The 26,373-nt window shown below is 32.3% G+C and overlaps 1 protein-coding gene across 1 annotated transcript; it reads right to left on the bottom strand.

Annotated features, from left to right (window-relative positions):
- On the bottom strand, nucleotides 15,569-18,078 carry LOC109713745 (heavy metal-associated isoprenylated plant protein 44-like). The gene is made up of 3 exons (XM_020237928.1): nucleotides 17,454-18,078; nucleotides 16,553-16,628; nucleotides 15,569-16,107 (listed from the first exon to the last, which is right to left on the bottom strand). Exons 1-3 carry the CDS (start codon nucleotides 17,643-17,645, stop codon nucleotides 15,791-15,793), a joined length of 585 nt encoding a protein of 194 aa, XP_020093517.1. The 5' UTR covers nucleotides 17,646-18,078; the 3' UTR covers nucleotides 15,569-15,790.

Below are 26,373 nucleotides of genomic sequence, written 5' to 3'. Positions count from 1 at the left end.
GGTGGGCCAAAATGGCGGAAAAGTTCACGAACTCGACTTGTTAAATAGAAGCGAAAAAAGCCCGGGAGTTGGCTCTAATTGCATGGATGCCACTAACGTTTCAAAATGGCAGTTTCTGTGGGGGCATGGTGTGACTGTGACAATGTCGCTCCTTTGTTACACTCAAATCAATAATCCATTATTAAGATAAATCCAAGAATTAATAATTTCATGCTAATTTTATTAATTTTTTTAATACTAAATTTTCTTTAAAAAGTCTAAATTATTGTACTGATGGATGCAATATTTACAGTACGATTACCAAGTCTCATTATAATATTTGCCTCGTGAACTTTGGGACCTTTATGAATGAGTATTTAAATTTTATCTAATTATAATTAAATTATTGTAGGTCTTGCATATTATCTTATAAAATATCGAAACACGAAAATTTATTTTTTATTCAAATATATTATATATGGATAAAAATTAGTGAAAATTGAAAGCAGGCGCATCCTATATTTCAATTCTCATGCTTAATTTGAAAAATATATATATATATATATACATATATATATATATATATATATATATATATAGAGTTTAGCTATGGTACTTGTAAAAGCACCAAGCGTTTGGTACTTGTAAATTTTCTACCATTAAATCTACATCTTTGATTATTTTTACCCATTAGATTATACTATTCAACCAACCACTCACTCAACCTTAGGGGGCCCACATCATCCTAACCGCACATCTCTTAATCCAACAGTCAAAAACTTACAAGCACCAATGACTTGGTACTTTTAAAAACATAGGAGCTCAATTTTATATATATATAGAGTTGGACTTGGTTACTATTAGTAGCAAAATCCCATTGTTGCTACCAGTTTTTTAGCCTTTGGATCAACTCTTTTCATTATTTCTAACCATTGGATTAAATACTATAACCCAGTGGGGACCACTCAACCCTAGGGGGACCACTCAACTCTAACCGACTAATATCATCCTGACCCTATAATTTTTCATCCAAGGGTTAAAAACTTGATAGCAAAAAGAGCGTTTTATTATTANCCTACAATATGGTGGGGTTAAAAAGCAAAAATAAGTGATTCTTATGTGAATTTGAATGTTCAGGAACCACACACCTGGACGGAGCTAGCGCAAAGGCTTGCTTACAGCGACTCCCACGGGTATAGGCGCTCACCCTAATATAAGTTTGCTTACGGAATTGCTTAATCCGACGAGTGAAGTCTACATCGAGGGTCTTCGAATCTTACTTGAATGGAACTGTGGCGTTGGGCAGAAAGCCGATGATTTCGACGAGGCCCTTCCCTTTAACCCGAACAGCCAGATTAATTACAGGTCATCCCCTACCTCCGAATCCTTTGACGGACACCAGAGAAGTTAGTTGTTCGCCTATCATTGGTCGACTTTCACCTTGTTCCCTCTAGTCCGTTAATCACTACCTCTTTTGAAACCTCTGATGAGAAAGTCGTAGGCGAAAGCGGGCCAAACACCCATACGAATGAAAAATGAGAGAGCAATCTTATCCATTTCGAGATAGTTGCTACCTATATGTTAATTTTTCATTTACTACAATAAACCCACTATTCCAAGCGACCCTACTTTTTTGATTAATCGCCTGCTCACTTAGAATATCGGGGAATCTCTATTTAGCTTGTTAAACGGCTGAAGAGCTGCTACGGTGGGGGAATCGGACTTATCCATGGTTAGTCAACATAATTGCATAGGCCCTGAAGCCCAGGTAGCTCGGCATGGGAGGAAAGGAATATCTCAGAACTAATGGTCGGCCGCTTACTCTATAATGCAAAGTTCAACCCCTTCCCCGATACTCCAACATCATCCTATCCACCGCTGTGGATGTTCACCCGGCTATCCAATGACTCGAGAACTTCTCAAAAGATTTAATGTTAATTGCACAATTTCTCAAGAAGGATTTATTGAATAGAATTAATTGGCTAGTATGAAAATAGAATTTTACCATATTTAAATTTCTTTATGTGAGATACAACACTATATCTTTATGCAGTTGCGCTTATCAGCCGGCGCTTATTACCAAACTATTTTTCTTATTTGTCAACCAACAGAGGATATCCTTCGGATATCTATTGTGAATCTGTAATACTCGTCATTAAATTAAGCTAACAAACACTTCACTACAAACTTTTAATTACTTTGCTCTAGCTTTTACCGATAGACGCCTCCTAAACCATCATATCACATTTAGTACACAACTTATCCTAATGTATAAATTAACCATGATAATACAACATATATACTTGTAAGAGTCCAGCTACTATATTTTTATGAGTATTGGTTCCTTTATACTCATAAGTTTTCGGCCCTTAGATTTATTTCATTGATCATTTTCACCCATTATATTATACTATTCAACTAACTACCCATTCAACCCTAGGAGATCACTATCATTCTAAGTGGGGACCACAATCATCCTAACCACACATTCTATCAATCAATGGTTAAAAATTTATGAGTATAAGGGGGTCTATACTCATAAGAGTATAGTAGCCCCAGCATATATATATATATATATATATAATTAGGCCGGAATACTATTAATAGTAAAACACTCTTTTTACTATCAAGTTTTTAACCCTTAGATGAAAAATTGTAAAGTCGGGATGATATTAGTCGATTAGAGTTGAGTGGTCCCCCTAGGGTTGAGTGGTTCCCGCTGGGTTATAGTTTTTAATCCAATGATTAGAAATAATGAAAAGAGTTGATCCAAAGGCTAAAAAACTGATAGCAACAATAAAATTTTGCTACTAATAGTAACCCAGTTATTTCTCAAAAAAAAAAGGTTCCGTAGTTCCAGAAGTATACCAGTCTCACTCTCTCTCTCTCTCTCTATATATATATATATATATATATATATATATGTTGATTTATATTTTGAAGGTTTACAACATTATGTACACGACATATTAACACAATGGCTATGTAAATAATAACATCAATTTCGAGAGCGGGGTTTATGAACTATATTTGTTAATGTTTAAAAAGTTCAATTGTTAAAATTAAAAATTTAAAAAGTTCAAAAGTTCAAGATTTTTTGTTAATGGCTATGAAATGTTTAAAAAGTTCAGGATTTTTTGTTTAACTTTTTACAAATCTTTTAAAAGGTACGTTGCAACATATACAGTAAAAAAAAATACTGAGTCTACAACCAAAAGTTGCAACATTTCAATGCTTTGTATTGCGCTTCAGACAACTTTTTTCGGAATTTAATATTAAAAAAATAAATTATCGTACAAAAATTAACTCTTAAATGAAAAATTGTAATATGGTAATCTCTTTTGGATTGTAGGCCCAACATCTTGGTATATTTCTCTATAGTAAAATGTTACATGTACAGTTAATTATTTCACCATTTATAAACAACAAAATGATTCACATCTTTTATTTTATAGTAAAATCAAAAATTGTAAATTAGAGCTTCTAACTTTAGATGTTAGAATTCTAATTTTATTTTAAATTTAATATCCTGCTATATTAATTTTTTATATTTTATCCAACCACTCTATTAACATTGTCTGTATCTGCAAATCGTCCATTGCATTTATCATCTTCTACTTGAACGGCTGGGGGTGAGCCAAAAGAGATAATTAAAAATTAAGTACTAATGGAGAACAGTTATAAATATCTTTCTTGAGATTAGGAATCACAAAGTGGTGTGTTAGGTGAGTATTTGAACCAAAAATAAAATAAAAAAGACAAATTACATATGAGAGTTTGACTAATTGCATACAATATTCTTTCTATGGAGAAAGATTACGCGATTTTGTGGAATTTGGAGGGGCTTATGAATAATTATACATTGTTATGCAGTAAATTAAATTATTTTTTTGTCTTTTTAGTTAAGTTGCAGTCATTTAGGCAACATATAAATTATACAAATCTTTTCATTTTTCATACAATTCCGTCTGATCCATCTGTTTGTAGAGCTATTTATCAATCACAGATATTTCTGTAATATTGCTGGTTGAGAAATGATTATAGTCACTGTGGAAAGAACTTATTGTAATTAGCCAATTTTAAGTATATAAATATATCTATCTAATTCAAAAGGATAAAAACTTGTATCGGTATCTCAGTTTCAATTCAAATATAAATTTAATTCTGTTACTTCTAAAAAGAACTTCTAAATTTGAAATTCACAAGATGCATTTTTTCCATCAAATAAGGTTTTCAAAGTACAATTTTTCAACCCTGAAACTTTGTTGGAGGATTCTGATGTAATTCAAAAACACAAGATAATAGATAGGAAAATTCTCATTTACATTATATACATATTATAAATATATTTAAAACTTTAATTGAATTGCAAAAAGTTAATATCTTTGGCTCTCTAATGGGCACAGTATTTTTACAACTCCATGCATAAAATTTTTCAATGAAGTGCATAAATTAAAGTTATCCAATATAAATGGCTTGAATATTGCATGAACAACAAGATGGTCCGTGCATTAAAAAAAATAATAATAATCAAACTGTAGAAATTGCGAGCTCTTCCCCTCTAACTCGTAGGCCTAATTTAGAATTTAATTCTCAAAAGCATATACTTTTATAGTTTGCAAGGCTCGAAAAATTTAAAAATACTTTTAATTTTTTATTCTCAAAATATTATAAATTTATAGTAAAAATCGCCACCAAAAAAGCATGCAATTACATACTTTTCAAATGGCGGTTATCAGCGTAGTTTAATTTATGGCGTTAAAGGAGAAAAAATTAAAAGAGTTTGGAGCATTCAAAATAATAAAACGATTTCAAAATAAAAAAGAGAAAATCTTACAAGCTTTTTGGACGGTGATTCTCACCAAAATTTTGCAACCACAAAAAGAAAATTAAAAGCATGTTAAATTTTGTGACCTGTTGGAAATAGTTAAGAACGTACGGAAATTGTTTGAACTATGAATTATTTTCAATAAGTTATCTGATCTTTAAAAAATTTTGATTTTACGATCCGACTTTTTAATTTGTTTGATTCGAGACGGTCGACAGTATTTTGATTTTAAAATCTAAACTAATTACTTATTTTAATAAATATATATTTGTAAAAATTGCATGAAGTATATTGAATAAATCTGTAAATATAAATGACATATTTAAATTTCAAAGTAATAGTGTCGTTGATTGACTCAAATCAAACAAACTAAAACATATATTAGCACCCTCATATTAACACTCCCAATCACCTGTGTGATGAATAAGCCTTATATTAAGGGCTTTATATTAAGGCCCTTACATACACGATTAATATAAAAGAAACACCGACCGTCCTTAGAGCAAGTGGCAAAAGGCTGAGTGTTTGGTACCCGAGACCCACGTTTGAATCCTAATTGATTCACATTTCTAGTTAAGTTTATTTCTAAATTAAATAAACGAAGCGGGTAGCGTGCTACCTATCTCTCTCAAAAAAAAAAAAAAAAAAGACACGTGAAATTAATAGATTAAATGTCAAAAATGAGGATTGGATACACGACCTTACGGAACAAAGATGAGGATTGAACCCATGAGATTTAAACTATTATATAATTACGAAAATTTAAACCTATTAAATATTAAAGGTGGGGATTAAATACACAACCTCACAAAAGGAAGAAAAATTTAAATCCGTTAAATGTTAAAAGTGAGGATTGAATCTACGAAAAAGTTTAGAATTACTTTTGATACCATATTATCCAAATGAACAATAGAGAAAAGATTAATGTGCCAAGAAGGCCACTATCGGTAAATAGATGACCTGAAATTTACTTTGCCTACCAACCGTTTCTAGAGCAAGTGAAAAAAGGCTTGCTAATTGGTATCCGATGTCTCAAGTTTGAATTCTAATTGATTCATATTTTCAGTTAAATTTATTTCTAAATAAAATAAATAAAACGGATAGCATATCAACTATCTCTCAAAAAAAAATAATAATAATTTGCCTGAGGTGAGAACTGAGAAGAGTCTCTCATCCTCTTGACGTCTTTTCAGTTCTTAATTAAATTTTGTTTGTTTGGGACAAAAATTTGGTGGTCATCCGAGGCCAAACAATTTGTTTGGGCACGGAGCTGGATGGGCGCCGCGTGTTTATGAGTGCCCATCGCGACCCTCGGAAAAAAAAAAAAAATTTTGGTGGGCTCCGTTTTTTAAAAAGAGAGAGAGAAAGGGGAAAGGGGCGGTGGTGTTGGGTGCCCATACGCACGCGGCGCCCATCGGCTCCGTGCCCAAACAAATTGTTTGGGCACGGATGCCCACCAAATTTTTGTCTGTTTGTTTGCGTCAAGGCGAGGCTTGAACCGTCTGCATCGGCGTGTTTGTTTGCGTCAAGGCGAGGCTTGAACCGTCTGCATCGGTGGCCACGGCGTCGTTTGACCCGTCGTTGCCGAGGAATTCGACGCCTCCGCTGCATGAGAAAATAATTGTGCGTAAGATATTCTACAAATATCAAATAAAATTATTTTGAATTAGTTGTTTAATTTTTTAAAATTTAATTGTAGGCCAAAATATATAAAATAGTTCTATAAATTTTTTTTTTTTTTTTTACTCTTAAAAATCTATATTTTATCCTCTTAAAATTTTAAATTGTTGCATTTAGCCTTCATCCGTCAGGATTTCGTTATTATTTTGTCTATTTATTTTAATTTATATCAAAATATCTTAAAAATGATATATATATATATATATATATATATTTTGTGACATGAAATAACATTACTAAAATTCTAAAAGGACAAAATATAATTTTTTCCAAAGTCAAGAGGGAAAAGCAAAAAAGCAAATATTTACATGATAATTTTATATATTTTAGCCTTAACTTCACTATCTAACCTATCACTTTATTTAATTTGAATCGGTCAACGATATTTTGACTTTAAAATTTGATGGTGTCGTTTATTTTTACAAATTTAATTAGTATATTTCATATAATTGTTGTAATTATAAATTTATTAAAATAAGTACTTAGCTTAAATTTTGAAGTAAAATTATTGCTGAACTAACTCAAATCAAATAAATTAAAAAGTTGATTAGTAAAATTAAAATTTTGAAAAATTAGATAGTCGATTTAAAATGATTTATAGTTCTAATAAATTTTATATATTTTTACCCATTATATATAAAGCTAAAATATAAATAACTCTTTTAATATATTGCATATGTTACTTTACTCTTCTCGATTAAAAAAATAAATTTAACTCATTTAAAAAGATTAAAAATATTTTATCTAATTATAGCATTAAAACATTTAGCAAAATGGCCAAAATATATCTTTTAATTGCTCACTAAAATTAAGTCTTATAATTCAATTTAATTAATTAAATAATAATGTGTCGCTAATGTAATACTAATATTATAGTATTTTAATTGTTAACGTAGTAATTATTAAGATATTATATTATATTATATTATTCTCACATCAGTAAAATATCAGCATCTAATTAAATTATTTAAATTGTAGGATTTAATTATGTTTAAAGTTTACAACCAAAATGTTAGCTATGCATGTCAATGAGTTGGATTTTCATAAACTCGAATTCGAACCGGCTCAAATCCGAAATTTGAATCCTACTCCGAAAAATTTATTTCTATTTATAATATTTTAAAATATATTATATTAAATTTAAAATTTTAAAATATAAATTTAAATATAATATAAAAATTATATATATATATATATATTGTATAATGTAAAATCAATTCATGTCCGATCCAATTCGAATTGAGTCAAAATTCATACATTAATGTAAATCCATTAAATTTTTATTTTTAATATTTATATTAAAAATTAGGGGCAATTGCTTATATACTTCTGAAAAGTTTTCGATTTTCCGATTTACCCCTCTTAGAAGGCTCATATTGAAAATACTCTCTTTACGTTCCAACTTATTTTTAATATACTACTAGAGTTAAAATCTGTTAATTAACTCTATTAGCTCTGTAAAATTACTATTTTGCCGTTTCAAATGTACCCTTCCACCATCACTGATTTTCTTATTTACCCTTAAAGTCAGGGGCATAAAAAGTATTTTGACTTTTGGTCTCTTCCAATATACTCCTCTACCGTCACCAACATTTCTTATTTGCCCTTAAGTTAAGGACAAAATTGGTATTTTAATTTTTTTTAACTGTAGTAGATGTTTAACTCACGTTTAACCCAAATTAACTTAACAGGAGATAACTGCGAGGGTATTTTACAATAACGATGGAGCAGTGGAGCATATGAGAGATATTTTCGAAAGAAAAAAAAATGAGGGTAAATTAAATATTTTCAAACGTATGACAAATATATAGACAATTATTCCTGAAACTTATATCAGTTTAGTATCGAATATATCTGTTTTATTGATGCTCGAATTGGAATAAAATTTTGGATACCCTGTCCTAGTGGCCTGAGAATTTAGTATTGCATGAAAAAACCTTTTTCGTTGGCGCACGCATTACCTTGTCCACACGCAATCGTACGAGCGCGGTCGCCTCAGGAATTTAATACGCGGATGTTAGCGGATCATCTGATGCGACAACACCGCGCGCAAACAGTGTGTTATTATTATGCGGATGTTTTCAGACATTCATTCCTTCCAAAAAAGCGCTTCTGAATGGCCGGTCTAATCCTCGCCAGTTGCCTGGCTGCTGGCAAAAGTGCTTTTCCTTTACAAGCCGTTCAAAACTTGGTGCAAATATTATTATTGTTATTACTGTTATTATACATTTTATGTTTGTGGCTTCCAAGTTAGGTGGTGGCTGTGGTCGGGTTAATGGATTAGATAATATATTATATAGGAATAATTTCATACATATCTTCGTAAATATAATAAATTATAAATATATTTTTTTAAAATTTAAATTTTATAAGTTATTTCTGTAAAAATTATAATATATTCAGATATATATCTGCCGTTAGCATCGATTTGTTAAAAATATTTAATTAATCATAGTTAAAATACTTAATCATAATTACTTAATAAGGTGGATTGATAATTTTACCACTTTTTTTCTTCCTCTCTCTCTTTCTCTTCTCTCTTTTTTATCGCCGGCGAGAGAGGAGATGCGGCGAGCGATCACGACGGAAAAAGAGGAGCCGCGGTCGCGGAGGAAGCGGCCGATGGAGGCCACGTCGACGGTGCTCTTCGCGGGAGATCAGGCGGTGCTCCTCGTGCATGGGAGATCGGTGACGACTTCGCCATCCTAGGCGGCGCCTCCGGCATAGGTAAGTGCGGCGGATGCCAGACAACGGCCTCCGCCGCCGCCTCCTTCTTCTTCGTATTCTCATTTTCCTCCTCCTTTTTCGTTATCGTCGCTAATGATCCGATCGTCGTGCTCGCGTGGGCCGTCGTCATGAGCGCTTCCAAATCGGCCGCACCTTCGCCTTTTGCTTCGCCGCTGCGTGCCTCAGCCATGTCCTCGTCGGCCGTAACTCCGACAAGCTCCGCGACGTCGCTGCCGCCGCCGCCATTTGCTCCTGCAACTTGAAAAGGAAGAGAAAGAGGAAGAGGGCAAAAGTTGTTTTGGAAAGACATTTATGAGGGTAAAAATGTCATTTCACGAGCCTACTGTTAATAAATAAGTAGTTCTCTAATGGATTTTAACCATAGGGACATTTTTGAATACATTAGGATTTTTGTAAAAATAACTTTTAAAAGCTAAACTTTACAGAAATATATCTGTAATTCACTATATTTGCGGGGACCTGTATAAAATTAACCCTATTATATAAAAATATAATTATAGATTAAGGCTTAATTTGGTATTGAGGTCTATGAAAATAAACAAAATATTTTTTCATTGTACTTTCTCACCGCACGTAATGCAATCTCCTCGCAAACCCAAATGAAGCCTAAATATATACTTATCATTGTAAATATAGTGAATTGCAAATATATTTTTACAAAGTTCAATTTTTATATATTGTCCTTACAAAAGTTCTAATATTTTCAAATATATCTTTCTGGTTTATTGACATTAGAGAAAATTTATATTTTAACAGCAAAAAAATACAATGTCAATTTTGTCACCACAAATATATCCCTTGCCATGACAGAGCATAATATTAGAAGGATAAAAATGTCAAGTTATCTCATAAACTAATTAGGATTAAATATTTAATCTATGGTAAATTAAATATTTCTAACGAATTCTAATGGTATGAATATATTTGAAAATATTAAAATATTTGCAAAAATAATATATAAAAGTTAAATTTTATAACGACATATTTACAATTTACTATATTTATATGGATCTGTATGTAATTAATTCTATAATTATTATAGTGCGGCTTTTGAGATAAGATATGTTGAACTTTTTAGCTATATTCTTACAATTCACCATATATATAGGGATCTATATGTAATTAATCCTATAATTATTACAGTGCGGCTTTGAAGATAAGATTTTACGTAATGATGTTCTTTTGGTGTTTTAATTGATTACATTTTTAGACATTGGCACCAATGCACCATTGTTGAGTGGTTGGGTAGCAAAAGTTGAATTGTGCTTTTAGATGCGCCGTTGCTCGTGCCCGCTCGCCCGCGCCAGCACCCTCGCCAGCCGCCTCCGCCCGCCTGCGCCACTCGCACCGGCGCCCGCTCGCGCAGAACGTGGAGGGCCCTGCTGTACCCTCTCAGGATCCCCGATTCAAAGTTTACATAGATGTAAGTGTCCACTTTAGGCTTGAAATTAGGGAAAAAGAGATAATTGGAGAAAAAAAAAATACGAATAGTTTTATTCCAAAATAATAATAAGAAATAACAGCATTATAAATAATTTTGAGTTAACATTAATTCAACAAACAAATTTAAATTGTTATCTGCGATGAGAATTATTTTTCGGTCAACATGTATGAGGTAGGATTTAATTATGGGCTATAGTTTGCACCAACCCACTAATTAGTAGCAAGTAAGAATGAATTTTGGGTCAATCAATATACGTGGTCCGAATGTGTTTCATCATTAATAAATGGTTGAATAATTTCGTGCGCAGATTAAGAAAATCTTGCTTACAAAATATGAAAAATGTGTAATTAAATCTGAATACATTTCGTCATTAATAAGCGATTGAATAGCCTCATACGCAGAATATAAAAATCCTACACGCATATTGTGAAAAATATACGTACAGTCAAATTTGAGTGCATTTCGTCTAGTTGAATTGTTTCATCATAGGGAATATGAAAATATTGCACACGTGTTGTAAAAAATACACAATCAGATCTGTGTTGGCTTAAATGGGCCGGCATCCTGCCCTGTAACGGAAGGCCATATGGGCCGAGTCATGTTCGAAATGGCGTGAGGCTGGGTTGGGCCGAGTCATGTTCGAAGTGGCGTGAGGCTAGGTGGACCGAGTCACAATCGAGACCCGTGGGCGCTGTTTCTATACGCTTTAAGTGAATTGGTTGCGTATTTCTAACAGCTCAAGCTTTTGGGATTAATGGTTAACGCCAACGATCTGACAAGTGGTATCAGAACCAGAGGTCACAGGTTCGATTTCTGGATGCTGCAAATATGTCCAGATGCTGGAGGGGGGATTGTTGGCTTAAATGGGTCAGCATCCTGCCCTGTGGCGGGAGGCCATGTGGGCCGAGTCATATTCGAAATGGCGTGAGGCTGGATTGGACCGAGTCATGTTCAAAGTGGCGTGAGGCCAGGTGGGCCGAGACACAATCGAGATCCATGGGCGCTGTTTCTGTACGCTTTAAGTGAATTAATTGCGTATTTCTAACAGCTCGAGCTTTTGGGATTAATGGTTAGCGCCAACGATCCGACAATCTGAACGTACTTTATTATTAATAAGCGGTTAAATAGTTTCGTGCACGGGATATAGAAATCCTGCATACGGAGCGTAGGAAATGAAATGCGCGGCCAAATTTGTGGGCAATAAATAAACAAAAGAATACACAAGTGTGCCATTTGCAGTTGTAATTAAGTACAAATCTCTTGTTATGGTGTTCCTTAGCACTAGATACTTAGCATAAGTTATTATTGGATACCCGATATCCACATAAGCCCCAATTAATGGCTGGTATAGATCCGAAACAACTCACCACAGCAATGTTGTTCTCAATTAATAGTGAGAGATGCGTACACGTACGTACGACTCTACATGGACAAAAATACAGTCAAAATGATTGAACGATGAACTTTCGAAGAAATTAAGAGATGTAAATAAATATTCTATAAGCTTTTTTTTTTTTGTTTAATATGTCTATTAAACATAAATATTAAAAATATTATTTTTCCACGGTTTTAAATTTTGAAGACAAATAATTGTCTCTGCATTAGAAAGATTTTGAGTCCGGATTTTACTTATATTCGTTTCATTTTAATTTTTCTTAAGATAAAATGTATGGAGACTCCCTGGACTTTAACTTATTTGCAAACAGTACTCTTATGAACTTTAAATTTTGGCAAAGATATTTCCTTAATACACAATTATTTTAATCTTATATAAAGCTTCATAATAAATAAAAATAAAATATTTTTTGTATTGTGACATATAAGACAAGCGAAAAATAGGTTCAACTTATTTTTCGACCATCATACTTAATTGGTGAAATTTATAGAGAAAAAAATAATTTTTTTATATTTTTAAATTTTATAGAATTATGTGCATGACATCTTACTAAAATTAATGACTACATAATTAGAAAGTTCAAGATGGATATTTATCAAACTATTTAATAAGATTTAAATATCAAAATTAAAAGTTCATCAGTCTCTTAGCAAAAGAGCTAAAGTTCAGGCGTCTCCATACATATCTTCTTTTTTTTCTTCTTCCTTTAACGCATGCTAATTAATTAGTAAATTTATATTATGAAACAGTTTCTTGTAAACATATCGAATAGAAGATATATTTTTATAAAATTTAAATTTTTTTATTTATTCTTTCAAAAGTTCAATGATGTTCGTATTCGCCTCTCTGATTTTTATCGTTAATTCAATGCTTATTTTTTAATTAAAGATTAGTGAAATATTAATTTTACAAATACGTCCCTCCGAAAGTCTCAACTTTCCAATGGTTATTTTTTTTTCTCTAGAAAAACTAATTAGATTCATTATTGTTGCAACCTCTTCTCTCATTTAACTAATTTTCTGGTGCTCGACATAGACAAAGTATGGATTAATAAGGATGGAGAAACCCTAATTATGGATTTGAAACTAGTATGAAGAAGAGAGAAGAAGAGGAAGAGGAAGAGGAGAAGAGTTTTTATTTCTAGGTTTTTGATCAAGCTAGGGTTTTCATTGAAAAGGAAGGTATAATATTATATGGATAAAAAAATCACTTTATCTTACTCACTAAGCAAGATTAAATATTTTATCTATAGTTAACTATATTTTTCTAACGGATGTTAACAATAGAAATATACCTCAAATTGTTAGAAATTTTTGATGGATAAATTTAAAAATTTAAATTTTATAAGTATATATCTGTTATTCGATATGTTTATAGAAAACTGTATAAAATTATTTATATAAAAAATATACAAACAGTTGTCGAGGGGCAATGATGAAAATTTTGTTTAGACTAAGGGCATATTATAAGCAAGCCGTAAATTAGAAGGGGCATACAATAAGGACAGAGAATGCACACGTGGCTGGTCAAAATCGGGGCCCACGCGTCGACCGGCGAATGATCCCATATTGGTCGCTACGCCACGTGTCCTATTTCCACTGGCTCTCTCCCTTTATTTTTCTTTATTTTGAGTCAATGCCCCTACAAATCTATTACTATATTGTTTTTTATTCAATGTCCTATCTGTAAATTCAGTTGCACCCCATACGCCACAAATTTTAGAAAAATTTTTTTATTTTATTTTAATGCGCATATCTAAATTTTTATAATTTTTAGGGAAAACTTCAAAAACCCTCCTTTTGCCCCCCTTGTGGTTTCATTTTTATCTTTTCGATAACTTTTTCGTTAATATTTTATTAAATTATATACAAAAAACTTCAGATACCCATCTAGATTTATCAAATATTCACTTTACTACCCTTTAATTTTAACTTTATCACTGATTTAAGAAAAAAAAAAATTAATAAAAAAAAGAGAAAAAAAAAATCACAGGAAAGCAAATTGATACATTTGAAACTACAGGGGGGCAAAGTGAGAAACTACGAAACCACAGGGGGTTTTTTGAAGTTTTCCCTAATTTTTAATATATAGATGTTTAAAATACTATAAAATAAATTTAATTAAGACATGTCATATTCCATTGGTGCATCAGGACCATGGACCTAATAAAAAAAATAATTTTATATTAGTCTTTCCTAAAGTTTTCACTGATCGGCCCCAAATGTATTGAAATAAGAGGCTAAAGATTAAAAAAAATTTAATAATTTGTTTCGAATTTTGTTCTAATTTACTATGAAAATCAAATGTTAGGCGGATGATTCCTTACTTCTCTTGATCTTTCCAATTTTTATGTTTTCAATAAATTTTTATATTTTTGTTAAAAATATTGAATTTGCTTTAAAGATATAATTAAAATTTTTGGCTTATATATAATGTGAGAGGTATTTTTACTTATCAGCTTAGGTTTTTAGGTTCCAAGCTCTTAAGCGATTTCATGATAAATAATTATAAATAATCTATAGCACATATTAGAATATAATCATTTTTAAAATAATAATAATAATAATAATAATAATAATAATAAGAGCACGAATTCTATGCTGCGATTGGGCGTAAGTCCAACCCGATTAGAATTTGCATTAATGTGTATTGGGCTAAATTCCGGCCCATTGTTGGAGCGGGCTTTTAATCTTTTTGGGCTAATGTTCTCGGCCCAAAAAGGCCGATGTTGTCATCGATTGTTGTTTGGGCCGCACATCTCATCTACTGAGAAAAGTCCACTTCCGGCCTTTCTCAAAAATGTAAAATTGTGTGGTTGCCTGCAGTTGCGTGCCGCAAAAGCTGCATGCAAATGCTACAGATACTCGAAATTTTATCTGCACCCGAATGTGAACAGAGCGGATTTTACCGATACTAAATGAATATAATTTCAAGTTATGAATATTAGAAAACTAAAGTCCAATAGATTTGGGTTCAAATATGGTTTTTATCTATATCTGATCCAAAACCGAACCTGAACCGGACTCAAACTTATTTTATATTCTGTTACATATAGAAATTTAGATTGTTTTACTCTGTAACTTAGATATGAATATGATATGTTTTAAAATTGATAACGAGAAATAATGGCTTTCAAGTTCAGATTTATGGTTTCGTGTTCGATTTTTGCTATGGATATTCTAAACCCAATGGGTTCAGGTTCGGTATTTTTACAACCTGCATCGAATCTGACCCATTGACGTCCCCCTACAAGCCTCAGTTTTATTTGGCCATGTTGTACTTCAAAAAAACTAAAAGAAAAAACCTATTCAAATCTGTAAAAAGCTACACTTTTTAGTCGCCTCTGAATTTGCTCAAATGGTCTAATTTAGATTTTCATTGGTCCCATATTCAATCAAAAATTCCTTAGTTCCTGTTCATGTCGAGCGCAACACACATGTGCATCCATCATCATAGCTACTCATTAAAGTCCCCACTATAATTTTACTGGAAATAGTGAGCTGTAAACAGCTTTTTTTTTTTGTTTTTTTTGTTTTTTTTGCAGTATATTTCGATACAAAGTAGAACACATTCACAGCACGTAGATAATTAACATGCCTTACAACATCATGAACGCAACACTCCTCACAGGTCTACATTATCTTGCACCAGATCATCATGATCACACCCGTACTGCAGTGTCTCCGGTGGGGTGTGGGGGTGGTGGGGGCCGGTTTTACATGACGTGGCAGGCGTTGACGTCGTCGTCGTTGAACATGTTGCTGACGCGGTCCTCGCCGCGGTGGGGGACGGGGACGTGGCCGTGCTTGTCGCCGTTGTAGCCGTGGCGCCAGTAGTTGTAGCTGTCCCTGAAGGACTCCTCGTCGCGGAAGTAGTCGCTCGCCGACGTGAAGTACATCGGCAGGTCCGGGTTCGGCCAGAACTCCGCCTTCTTCCCGCTCCGCCGCACCTCTTTCAGCACCTTGTTCCGGTCCACGTACCCCGTCACCGTCACCTTCTCCATATCCAGATCCACCTCCACCGAATCCACCCCTTATCGATCGAACATAACACAATATCAGAGATTTATGCGTGCAGAAACATGACTAAACTGTTGGCTTGAAAGAGTCAGCATTTTGCCCTATGACAAAATGTCAAATGTTTATTTTTATTTATTTATTTTTTTGAGAAAACACGGGTATACCCTATTTGTAGAGGAATGGAAAAGTTTACAACTGCTTTGTCATCTACGCGCCTAGGCAAGAGGTCAAATTTTGGTCGGGTCACGTGCAAAATGACGGACGACTAAATTGGGTCTAGTCACAGATCGATGAATGTTGTACGCGTGCGTCTTAAGTGAATTCTAATGGTTTACGTTTTTAAAATTAATAATTAGTGTTAATAATTCTATAAATGGTATCAGAATCAAAGATCATAGAACGCAACACGAGCTTTTGAAATATGATATTTATGTCATGATGGGAATAATTGGAATTACCTCTTAGTTTTGAGAGAGCATGCTTGACAACCCTTTCGCAGCCCGTGCAGCACATCCTGACTTTAAGCTCCACTGTCTGGAAAAGCAGAGAAATAAAAGATTATAATACAAATATAATTTGTGACAAGAAATCTTTTTGCCTCTAAAAAAAATAATTGTGACAATAAAAAAAAAAAAAAAAAACTGGATGCGTGCATTTGCATGCTGTAAGATATTGTTACAGCACATATGTCAGGTAATTAATTAAGAGTAAAGCAATTACATCTTGATAGAAAAATACTTTGCTTATAAACAAATTTTACAATTTTTTTATAAATAAATTATATAATCCAATCGTTGACATGCATGTGTACCTTCTCCTAATTTACACTTCTCCACCAATTAAATACCATAATATACACTAATTTTAAAAAATATTATTAAATTTTTATATTAATTTATGATAACTCTTTAATTAAAATCAGTAATTAATACTTGTGTATATATTTTTTCTGGAAAAAACTACTGCAATACAAGAAGATACTAAGTATCATGCCCTTTTTGTTTGAAGAGAAATAAATTACTTTTTTTTTTTTTTTTTTTTTTGATTGTTTTCTCTCTATTGCTATCTGTTCCCGTTCCCCCCCCCCACACCCAAAACAAATTATTAGCCTTGTGGGGGGGGGGGGGGGGGGGGAATAAATAAAGAAAAAAAGTAGCCAGCATGCATGCATGATACACAGAAACGAGGAACAGGAACTCAAACAACTGGACAACTATCACAATCACAGAAAAAATGAAAAAGAATTAACCTCTTCTAATTAAACTTGCTCAAAATAAAGCTTCATTTGATCCTACATCTCTCCAATAACACAAAGCTAGCTAAAGAAACACAAGAATCTCGCGGGGAGAATAAGCGAACCTGCAGAGAAAGAGGCCGGCCCTTTCCCATTCTGCGGGTGTCGTCGACGTAGTAGTAGGTGTTGCCGCCACCGTAGTTGCTGCTGTAGTAGTAAGCGCCGCTCCGGTTCCTATTCCGATCGCTCCGGTAGCCGAACGATCGATAAATAGCCAAGAAAGCGGAGTCAAGAACCCTCCCGAGAGCCGCCGCCATGTCTGGAAGAACCTGCTGCCCGATTTTAAAAGAAGGCTTCAGGGTTTGCTAATCGACTAAGTATTCGGGCTGCCACCACAATGATATTCCCGCGCAAAGCATCGCTTGCCGTCACCGCATTATTCTATCCCTTTCTCTCTCTCTTTCTTTCTGAGTTGGTGTTTGATAAAAATCACTCGAGAACACTCGTATACCTTGTGCTCTAGCTCTTGTTTCCCTCCCTTGACACTTTCCGAAATAAATTATAATAGCCTTTTGGGGCAGGGAATAGCATCTGAAGGAAACCTCCCCTCTTATTAATGCTTGAAATGTGGGTCAAGAGCCCCCACAAAGAGAGACATGGGGAGAGCACCAAAAGGGAGAATAAACACAAAAAAATATATCTTATTATAAGTTTTTATTTGTTTTTATTATATGGGGAACAAATAGTGTTGATTATAGAGGAAATAAGGATGGGATGCAAAGGAAGGGAAATATTCTGCAACACCTCCTATTCCTTCTTTTCTTGACACATACACTGCAAAATGCCGTGTACGTACTACGACGACCCCACGTAGTGCCTGATTTCATGTAGCAAAGTTATTCTGCTTATTCTGTCCAAGCTTTTCTACACACCAGTACAACCCCCACTCACTCTCTACACTTTTTCTCTCTGATTTTATCTTTTACATGAATTTTCGTTTGGAGAGACTGCTCAGCATGCCACCAAAAATATTTACTGTTCCAACTAGCTTGGGTCCTAAGAAAACTTCATGTTTTTGGGTACCAAATTTAAAAATTTTAAAGGAAAAATATATCTTGTGAAATAAATAAAACATTTTTTGCTAGGTCCGTGATGTGAACTTGAATTAAATGAAAGGGAATTAATAATAATAGAAGTGTGTAGCGTGACTTGAATTCATGACCTCCTGCTCTGATATTATGTTAAATAATACGAAATTATTATTATTCTTTATAAGTTTAAGCTGGTGGAGAATAATATTTAAATATTTTATATAATTAATATGTCTTTGGGCTAAAAGGTGGTTGCAACGGTTAAATTTAATCGAATTAGCAATGAATAAATTTCTATTTTAATTGACTAAAATTATGTAAACAAATGAAAAAAATCAGAAGTTAAAGGATTCTTGTGTAAACAAAAATAAGTAAATTGAGAGCTCTATTTCACAAAGGCCTATATTTGGCAAGGTTTTCACTTTAGTAAAAATTTATAGAACTCATCCAAATTATGGACTATTTTTAGTTGGTAATCTAATTTTTTAAAATTTTGATTTTACTATTTCAGTTTGTTCGATTTAAGTTAGTCAACAACACTCTAACTTTAAAAGTTGAATGCAACGACACTCTTAACTTCAAAAGTTGAATGTGAAATTTATCTTTACAATACGTCATGCAATTCTCGCAACTATAAAATTTTTAAAGTGAATAATTAATTTAAATTTTAAAGTCAAAATATCGTTGACTAAGTTAAATCAAACAAATTAAAAGATTAGGTAGTAAAATCAAATTTTCAAAAAATTGAATAGCTGATTCAAAAATATTCATGGTTCGTATAAATTCGGTATGTTTTTATCTTTACTTTTTCTAAATGGAATTTCAGTTCAAGTAGATGGCATATATAAAAAGAAGATTTTTTTTTTTTTTTGGGTTAAGAAAGCTATTACTAGATCTGTAGTTTTTGAGAGATAGGTAGCACGCTACCAGCTTCGTTTTATTTCATTAAGAAATAAATTTAGCTGAAAATGTGAATCAATTAAAAAATTGAATAGCTGATTTTTAAATTGTTCATGGTTCATATAAATTCTGTATGTTTTTATCTTTACTTTTTCTAAATGGAATTTTAGTTCAAGTAGATATGGCATATATAAAAAGAAGATTTTTTTTTATTTTTTTTATTTTTTAAGAAAGCTATTACTAGATCTGTAGTTGAAGGGTGAGAATGTAGACCTCAGAGTTAGCAGCTGCTTTCAAACATTAAAGCAAATTTAGGTCAATAGTCTCCATGTTACACTCAAATGCTGATTATAACTAAATAAAAATTTTAATTATTTTGCAGTGGATTACACATCAGCAAGATAAAATACACAAATCATAACCTCCCTTGTCCCTAGTCAATTACAATTTCATTAATGATCACTAGGGTTTCCATTGAAATCTCCATCATCAAGCATGTAATATTACAAGATAATGTCTTGTTTATAAACAAAAGCCAAAGAGTAATCCAGCTGATTAGAATCCAATGCCTTTTCTGCGGCTAACTTCGCTGCGAAGAATGTTTGTTATTGCTCTCCTCTATGGTGCAGGAGACTTCGCGAAAGATACGGTTCGAGAAAAAAGAAGAAGAAGAATTTACATGCTTTAGAGTAGTACCATGTTTGGTACATTTCACCACAAAGCGCGAGAATCGCAGCCTTTCCGATCTGTTCAGCCACAAGCAGCCTGGATCATATCGGCGGCGCACCACGTATCGATCTTTGTTGGATCATTTGGGACCAAGAAAGGAAAAAGTAACAAGATTCCTCTTCAATCCCCAGTGTTTGAGTTTGTGACTTCTTTTACAAGTATGGTTCATGCTACTTAACACATATCGGCAGAAGCGTGCATGTATAAAGACTTCTGCATAGTTGAGCTTCTTTATCGTAAGTGGCAAAGAGTTTGATAGTTGATATTCAAGATTTTAAGTTCAAAGTATAGCTGCTTTATATTTTCAACTAAATTCACCTTTTAAAACAAAAGAAACGAACGAAAATGATAACATACTACCTTCTCTCTCCCTCTCTCAAAGAAAGAAAAATGCTCACATGTTTTGCGTACGGTAAAGCGAATGAACAAGTGAGGGGAAAGGTAAGACCAATAGAAAGATAGAGAGAGAAGAGAGGGAGCGAGAGAGATTTAAAAAAGACTTGGATTTAAGCTATCCCAATGTTAGAAAAGTGTTAGAAAAGAAGACGATGTAATTTTTCACTTCATTTATAAATTTTTTTCTCATGAATGTTTATATATTTTTTATTTTAATTTTACTTCTATTATTTGGAGGCTTCTGCTGCGAAATTTTCTAACATTCAGAGATGTTGTGTGTTCTACTAATTTAAATTACAAGACAACAGGGCATCTAAGCGTAGTTATTTATTTGGCTAGATCTTATTGTCAATAATAATAATAGTAATAATAATAATTGGTTTTAACTGTAGTAATCAACTTAGCACCAGTTTTTACGATTGAATTAACAATGGGCCATACTTTAATTTAACTATTTTAATTTTATAAAGACAAGATTAAGAAATAAAATATTGGGCCATAGTTGCCCCTGAAAATAGGGCATAAAGCAAGTTAAGTGGCTTGCAGAAAGATTTAAAGAAAATAAAACTTTTTTTTTAGATGGAAACCTTTTTTTCAAATTATATAAATTTTTTTAAAAGTTTGATGCATGAAAAACAAATATAAAGAGGCTAACCACTCGTCAAACTTTTTCAATATGTTGTGTATTTTTGAACTTTGATAAATGTTAATAATAATAATCCTCAAATTATACTAATTTTTTCATAGATACCTAAAAAAAAAGAACAAAGAAACTATATATCCACTAACCAAACATTTACAACATCGATCCAATTTTAGAGTCAAGCTTTTTCAATATGATGTGTATTTTTTAATTTAACTCCTATAAACATTAGAAATAATAATCTTAATCTTCTTTCGGCTATGACATTGTCTTTAATCATGCCCACTAATGTTTCTCACTAAGCTTCGTTGACTGAAATATCATTAATGAGGTTGTGATCCACCATATAAGTTACTTAAGTACTTTATAACTTATAAAATTATGTAGCACACTAATTAATTAATTAAGCCTCCCTCAATCAAAGGGACCTCTAATTAAAGTGGGAGAGCCTATTCGTTGGATATTAAAAAAAAAAAAAACTTTTTCTAAAATTATAAGCTGCATTAAACTTAGAGAAGTACAACTAAACAAGCATCATCATTACTCATCACTCAGTGCCGTTGTCTTTAATTAATTATAACAGTTATATTTGCGAATTAAATCACAAATGGAACGTACGGTGTTACTAAACAATAAATTTTCTATTATGAGGATTAAGCTAATAACTTCTTATAATATATATTCAGTAGACTTTGATCATCATGATAGATATATATTAAAAATTATTTGATCGCGCATTAATTGATAAATGATAATGTCTGTTTTCTCTCATTGAAAGCTGAGTAATGATATTTAAGAATTAATGTGCTGCGACATTTGATGATTGGTGAACAAGTTAGAAAATCGAAGGATTACAAGATTACAACTAAAGATAATTTACAGAACTTTTGTTTCTTACTGAGGAAAAATAAAAAATAAAAAATAAAATTATGGGTGATTAGAACAAATGTATCCACAACCTTCTTTAGATGGTTAGGATTTGATTAGATTTACGTTGATTTCTAGTTGGGTCAGTATTAATATTTAAATCTTTTAAAGATAAATTAAAATTTAAATATTAATTAGAGTAGAAATCTAATTGGACTAAAATTTGGGTAGCTTTTGATGTACGTAAGTTATAAACGTAAGCTACAAATATAGCATATGTGCTATTATTTTGGATGGTGGTACAGATTAATCACACCCATGCCAAGATGGTCATAATTTTGAATGCACCTAGTGCATGAGTGCAAAAGGATGTGTGCGGCTTTTGTAGCTAGAAGTCATGTGTAATCTTCTCTTATTTGATGAATCTCATTTTATCCACGTATTTTTCTATTTGGTTGTTTTTTTCTTTTGTGATTGTATTAGCTTTTGCTAGAAAGATGGGTTGACGGTAAAAACTCAATTTGACGCTTTTGTTATCAAACTCCAACATTCGGTACCGAATCAACAACGATTGGTATCAAAGCGGGCTGCGAATTTTCAAAATCTAGTACCAGAACGACTGAACGAGTACCAAATTCCCAATATTTTTAAATAATATTTTGATTTTGTTTCCTTACCATATCTCTCTTGTCTACTTTTTTTTTGTTCCTCTTTTTCTTTATTTTTCACTTTACACATTGCATGATTCTTGATCAAACTTTCTTTCTGAGGTGTCAGATGCGTGAAAAAAAAAAAAAGACTACTTTCTAAAGGGAAAAGAAATAGGAGGTATAAACAAGTTGATAGAAAATAATTATTTAACTTAACAAACACAGAAGAGATTCTGAAACTTCAAATATTTCCTGTTCATCTAAAATTCTTTCCTTCCATCATCTCCACACATTATTCTAAGGAATGGGATTTTAGACCTTCTTATTCATCATCTATCACAGGAAAAGAGAAAAAAGAGATTATGAATTGAAATTAGAAATTTCAAATCTTATAGTTATTTAGGGGGGAAAGAATCTTCTTATCCTCATCCACAAAGCATCTTAAGCTCCATTATGTGGCCAAAATTAATCACAGTTAAGCGAGATTTTTGAGTGAATGCTAAGCACAATTGAGTTGACAGTAACCAACTGCATTGCCTGCTGATGATTCCTGTTAGGATAGAGACGAGCTCGCGAGATTCTCCGCGCACTTCCGAGGGAATAATATTACATGGAAGTGGAGTTCCTTCGTTACTAAGAAAGAAAGGGAACATATTCAGCTGGAAAAATTGAACAGATGATTCCATTTTGCGCATTACATTGTGTGGAAATGTAGGTATAGTTTTACATCAGTAATTTTCCATTTTTCTTTCTTTTTATAACAAGTATTCACCACATATGTAAATCAAATGTTTCCACACACTACTGTAATAGTTACTACGGAAATGCAATTTACCCAGAACCATTCTGATCACAGTCCGATCGGCCGAATCGACGACCGTAGGCCCATGACATATATACTTCATCTGAAGTACCGAAAACGGCCCGTATTTGTGCTCATTTTGGATCATCGTGTGCGTCGCGGGCTTACGACTTATTGAATTATGAGGTTGGATGTCAACAAATATGAATTCATTAGCACAAGGGCTTAAAAAGTATCTGTGTTGAGAAGAGAATTAGGAATAGTGAAGTTGAAGTTATGTATGCAAACTTTGTTGCTTGAAGAAAAGGCTACAGAGGTCAGAATAACTGGAATTTGATAGGAATCCACATATATGACAAGTCATTATGTAGAGAGTCTCAAGTAAAAGTAATTTAATTAATCAAATGAAGCATCTACCAGATAAGTTTTAAGAGCTATTCATAATCTAAAGAAAAAGTGGTCCACTCCAAAAGATGAGAGATTAGAGGATAAATTTATCCGAATAAAGTAAACATTCCATTTTTAGATCTATTTATTGGATGATTATTCTAATTTATCTCTTAAACTTTTGAATAGAGATTATCTATAATCTAAATTTTGAGTCGACAAACGGAATCCTAGATGGAATAAAAGAATATTTCATAAGCACTTAAAAGAACTAGCTGAAAACAAATCATATTTGAAAAATAAAATAGTTAAAAAATAGACTTATTAAACCAAAAATTGTTTAAATTCAAATAATGGATCCAAAATTAAATTTAAATTTTGAGTTTGATTCATAAATTTAAGTCTAAATTCACACTTTAACTTAAAATTTGAAATCAATTCAGATTTTCTAAATATTTGGTATATATTAAAAAGATTTGCTTGTTACCAAGCACATATAAAAAATATTTAATGGTGTAGCTAAATTGGACAACATACTTAAAACAAATAATATGTAGAAAATAAAACAATTGAAAAATAGGCTCATGCCACTAGCTACTAACCATTTAAATTCCAAATACAGATTTCAAGTTTATTTTCAATTAAAATTTATATTTAAGTTTAATTTAATTTGTGAATGTGACGTGCATCTCAGTGCACTATAATTAGTATAAAAAAAATTGTGAGATACAGTAAAACAATGCTCTTTCTAAACTCCAAAGCGGACATAAATTTTATATACTCTATGCTTTCTTTTGCTAGCACTAGTCTTATTAATTTATTTTTTACTAAAAATTTAAAAATATTTTCTAAATTTTAGGATCTAAGACTGTAAGATGTATGCCTAGGGATGCAAACGGGGTGGATCTGGGGGCGGGAGCCCCGCCCCGCCTCCTGCCCCGACTAGCACCAATGACTTGGTGCTATTAATAGCATAGTAACCTAGTTTTATATATATATATATATATATATAGACTACTATACTATCGGTAGCACGGAACGCTCCGTACTACCAAGTTGTTTTCGATGATACGGCTTCCGAATCGACGATCGGCTCCGTTAGACTTGATCTACACTATTGAAAGTATTTAGAAACTAAATTTCATAATTTTTCGATATCATTTATCTATTAAATAAGTAGTCTAAAATTGAACGGCTGAAAATAAAATCTCATGAAAAATGATGATAAAAGATTTAATTTCAAGATCAGATATACTGATCTTACTCTAAATAGTGAAAAGAATTTTCTATAAAATTTTCGTCGCATTTGGATTGTTTTACACCGTTAAACTCACAAACACACCACATCGGCCGTTAAAATTGTCAATTTTGAGATCTTTTGATCACTAGTCAAATGATGTCGAAAAAATCTAAAATTTAGTTTCCAAATACTTTGAATAGTGTTGAGCTAGAATACTATCGGTAGTATATATAGAGTTTTGCTAGAATACTATCGGTAGTAAACGAGCCGTTTTACTACCGATTTGTTTTCGATGATAGAGCTTCCAAATTGAAGATCGGCTCCGTTGAACATGATCTATACCACTTGAAGTGTTTAGAAATCAAATTTCAAATCTTTTCGACATCATTTGCCTAATGATCAAAGGGTTTCAAAATTTATAATTTTAATGGTCGATAAGAGACGTTTTCTCGTTTAACGGCGTAAAGATATCCAAATCAATTGAATTTTTTTGTTAGAAAATTCTTTAAACTATTTAAAACAAGATCTATACTCTTGATCTTGATTACAAGACTCCTATCATCATTTTTTAAAGAGTATTCATTTTTAGCCATTCATTTTTCTGTTCACTTGATGGATAAAAGAACAATATCGAAAGTGCGTGAAATTTGATTTCTAGGTAGTTTAAATGGTTTAGATCATATTTAACGGAGCCGATCGTCAATTTGGAAGCTCTATCATCGAAAACAAATCGGTAGTAAAACGGCTCGTTTACTACCGATAGTATTCTAGTTCAACTCTATATATATATATATATATATGACGAACACGTAATATTTTCCTAAGAAATATTTTATCATACGCCTTGGATAGCGTCAATCGTTTTGATCCATTTTGATCATTTTCGAATCGATCCATGTCTCTTCTAAGATAGATTGAAGGCTTTTAATTCGTTTGATAAAATTTGAAAGATGGAAATAAAAAAAAGTACGAAAAGAAAAATACAAGAGAGCAGAAGGCACCTGCGCACTTAATGCCATAATCTGATGATATTTTTCAAGATGCCTAGTTCTAGTTAAGCCGACCAAATTAGCGTGTTAAATTTTGTTCCCAGAAAACAAACTTAAGAAACCAAGCATAATTAACACCATAAACCAAGAGAGTAAATTAGAATTCTAAATCTTCTGTAAATCAGAATTCTAAATCTTCTAATTTGATAACATATTAAAGTTTTTTTTTTATATCGAGCCGAGAACGAATTTGAGAGAGATACATAGCATCGAAGAGGGCTTCTACGTACGAATCATCTTTCACACTTTGGAAAGGGTTCGGCCTCAGTGAAGCGGGCCGAAGGCCGAATT

This window comes from Ananas comosus, linkage group 8, assembly GCF_001540865.1.
Source record: "Ananas comosus cultivar F153 linkage group 8, ASM154086v1, whole genome shotgun sequence".
Lineage (NCBI taxonomy): Eukaryota > Viridiplantae > Streptophyta > Magnoliopsida > Poales > Bromeliaceae > Ananas > Ananas comosus.
The sequence above is the reverse complement of the archived record's forward strand: the minus strand, read 5'-3'. Positions and strand labels throughout refer to the sequence as shown.

What these genes read in the sequence shown, in the direction of transcription:
- LOC109713745 (XM_020237928.1), bottom strand. Translation starts at nt 17,645, where the DNA reads ATGGCGGCGGCTCTCGGGAGGGTTCTTGACTCCGCTTTCTTGGCTATT. An exon ending in GCCGGCCTCTTTCTCTGCAG is followed by an intron (nt 16,629 to 17,453) that starts GTTCGCTTATTC and finishes CTGCTTTTCCAG; the next exon opens with ACAGTGGAGCTTAAAGTCAG. An exon ending in TGCTCTCTCAAAACTAAGAG is followed by an intron (nt 16,108 to 16,552) that starts GTAATTCCAATT and finishes TCGATCGATAAG; the next exon opens with GGGTGGATTCGGTGGAGGTG.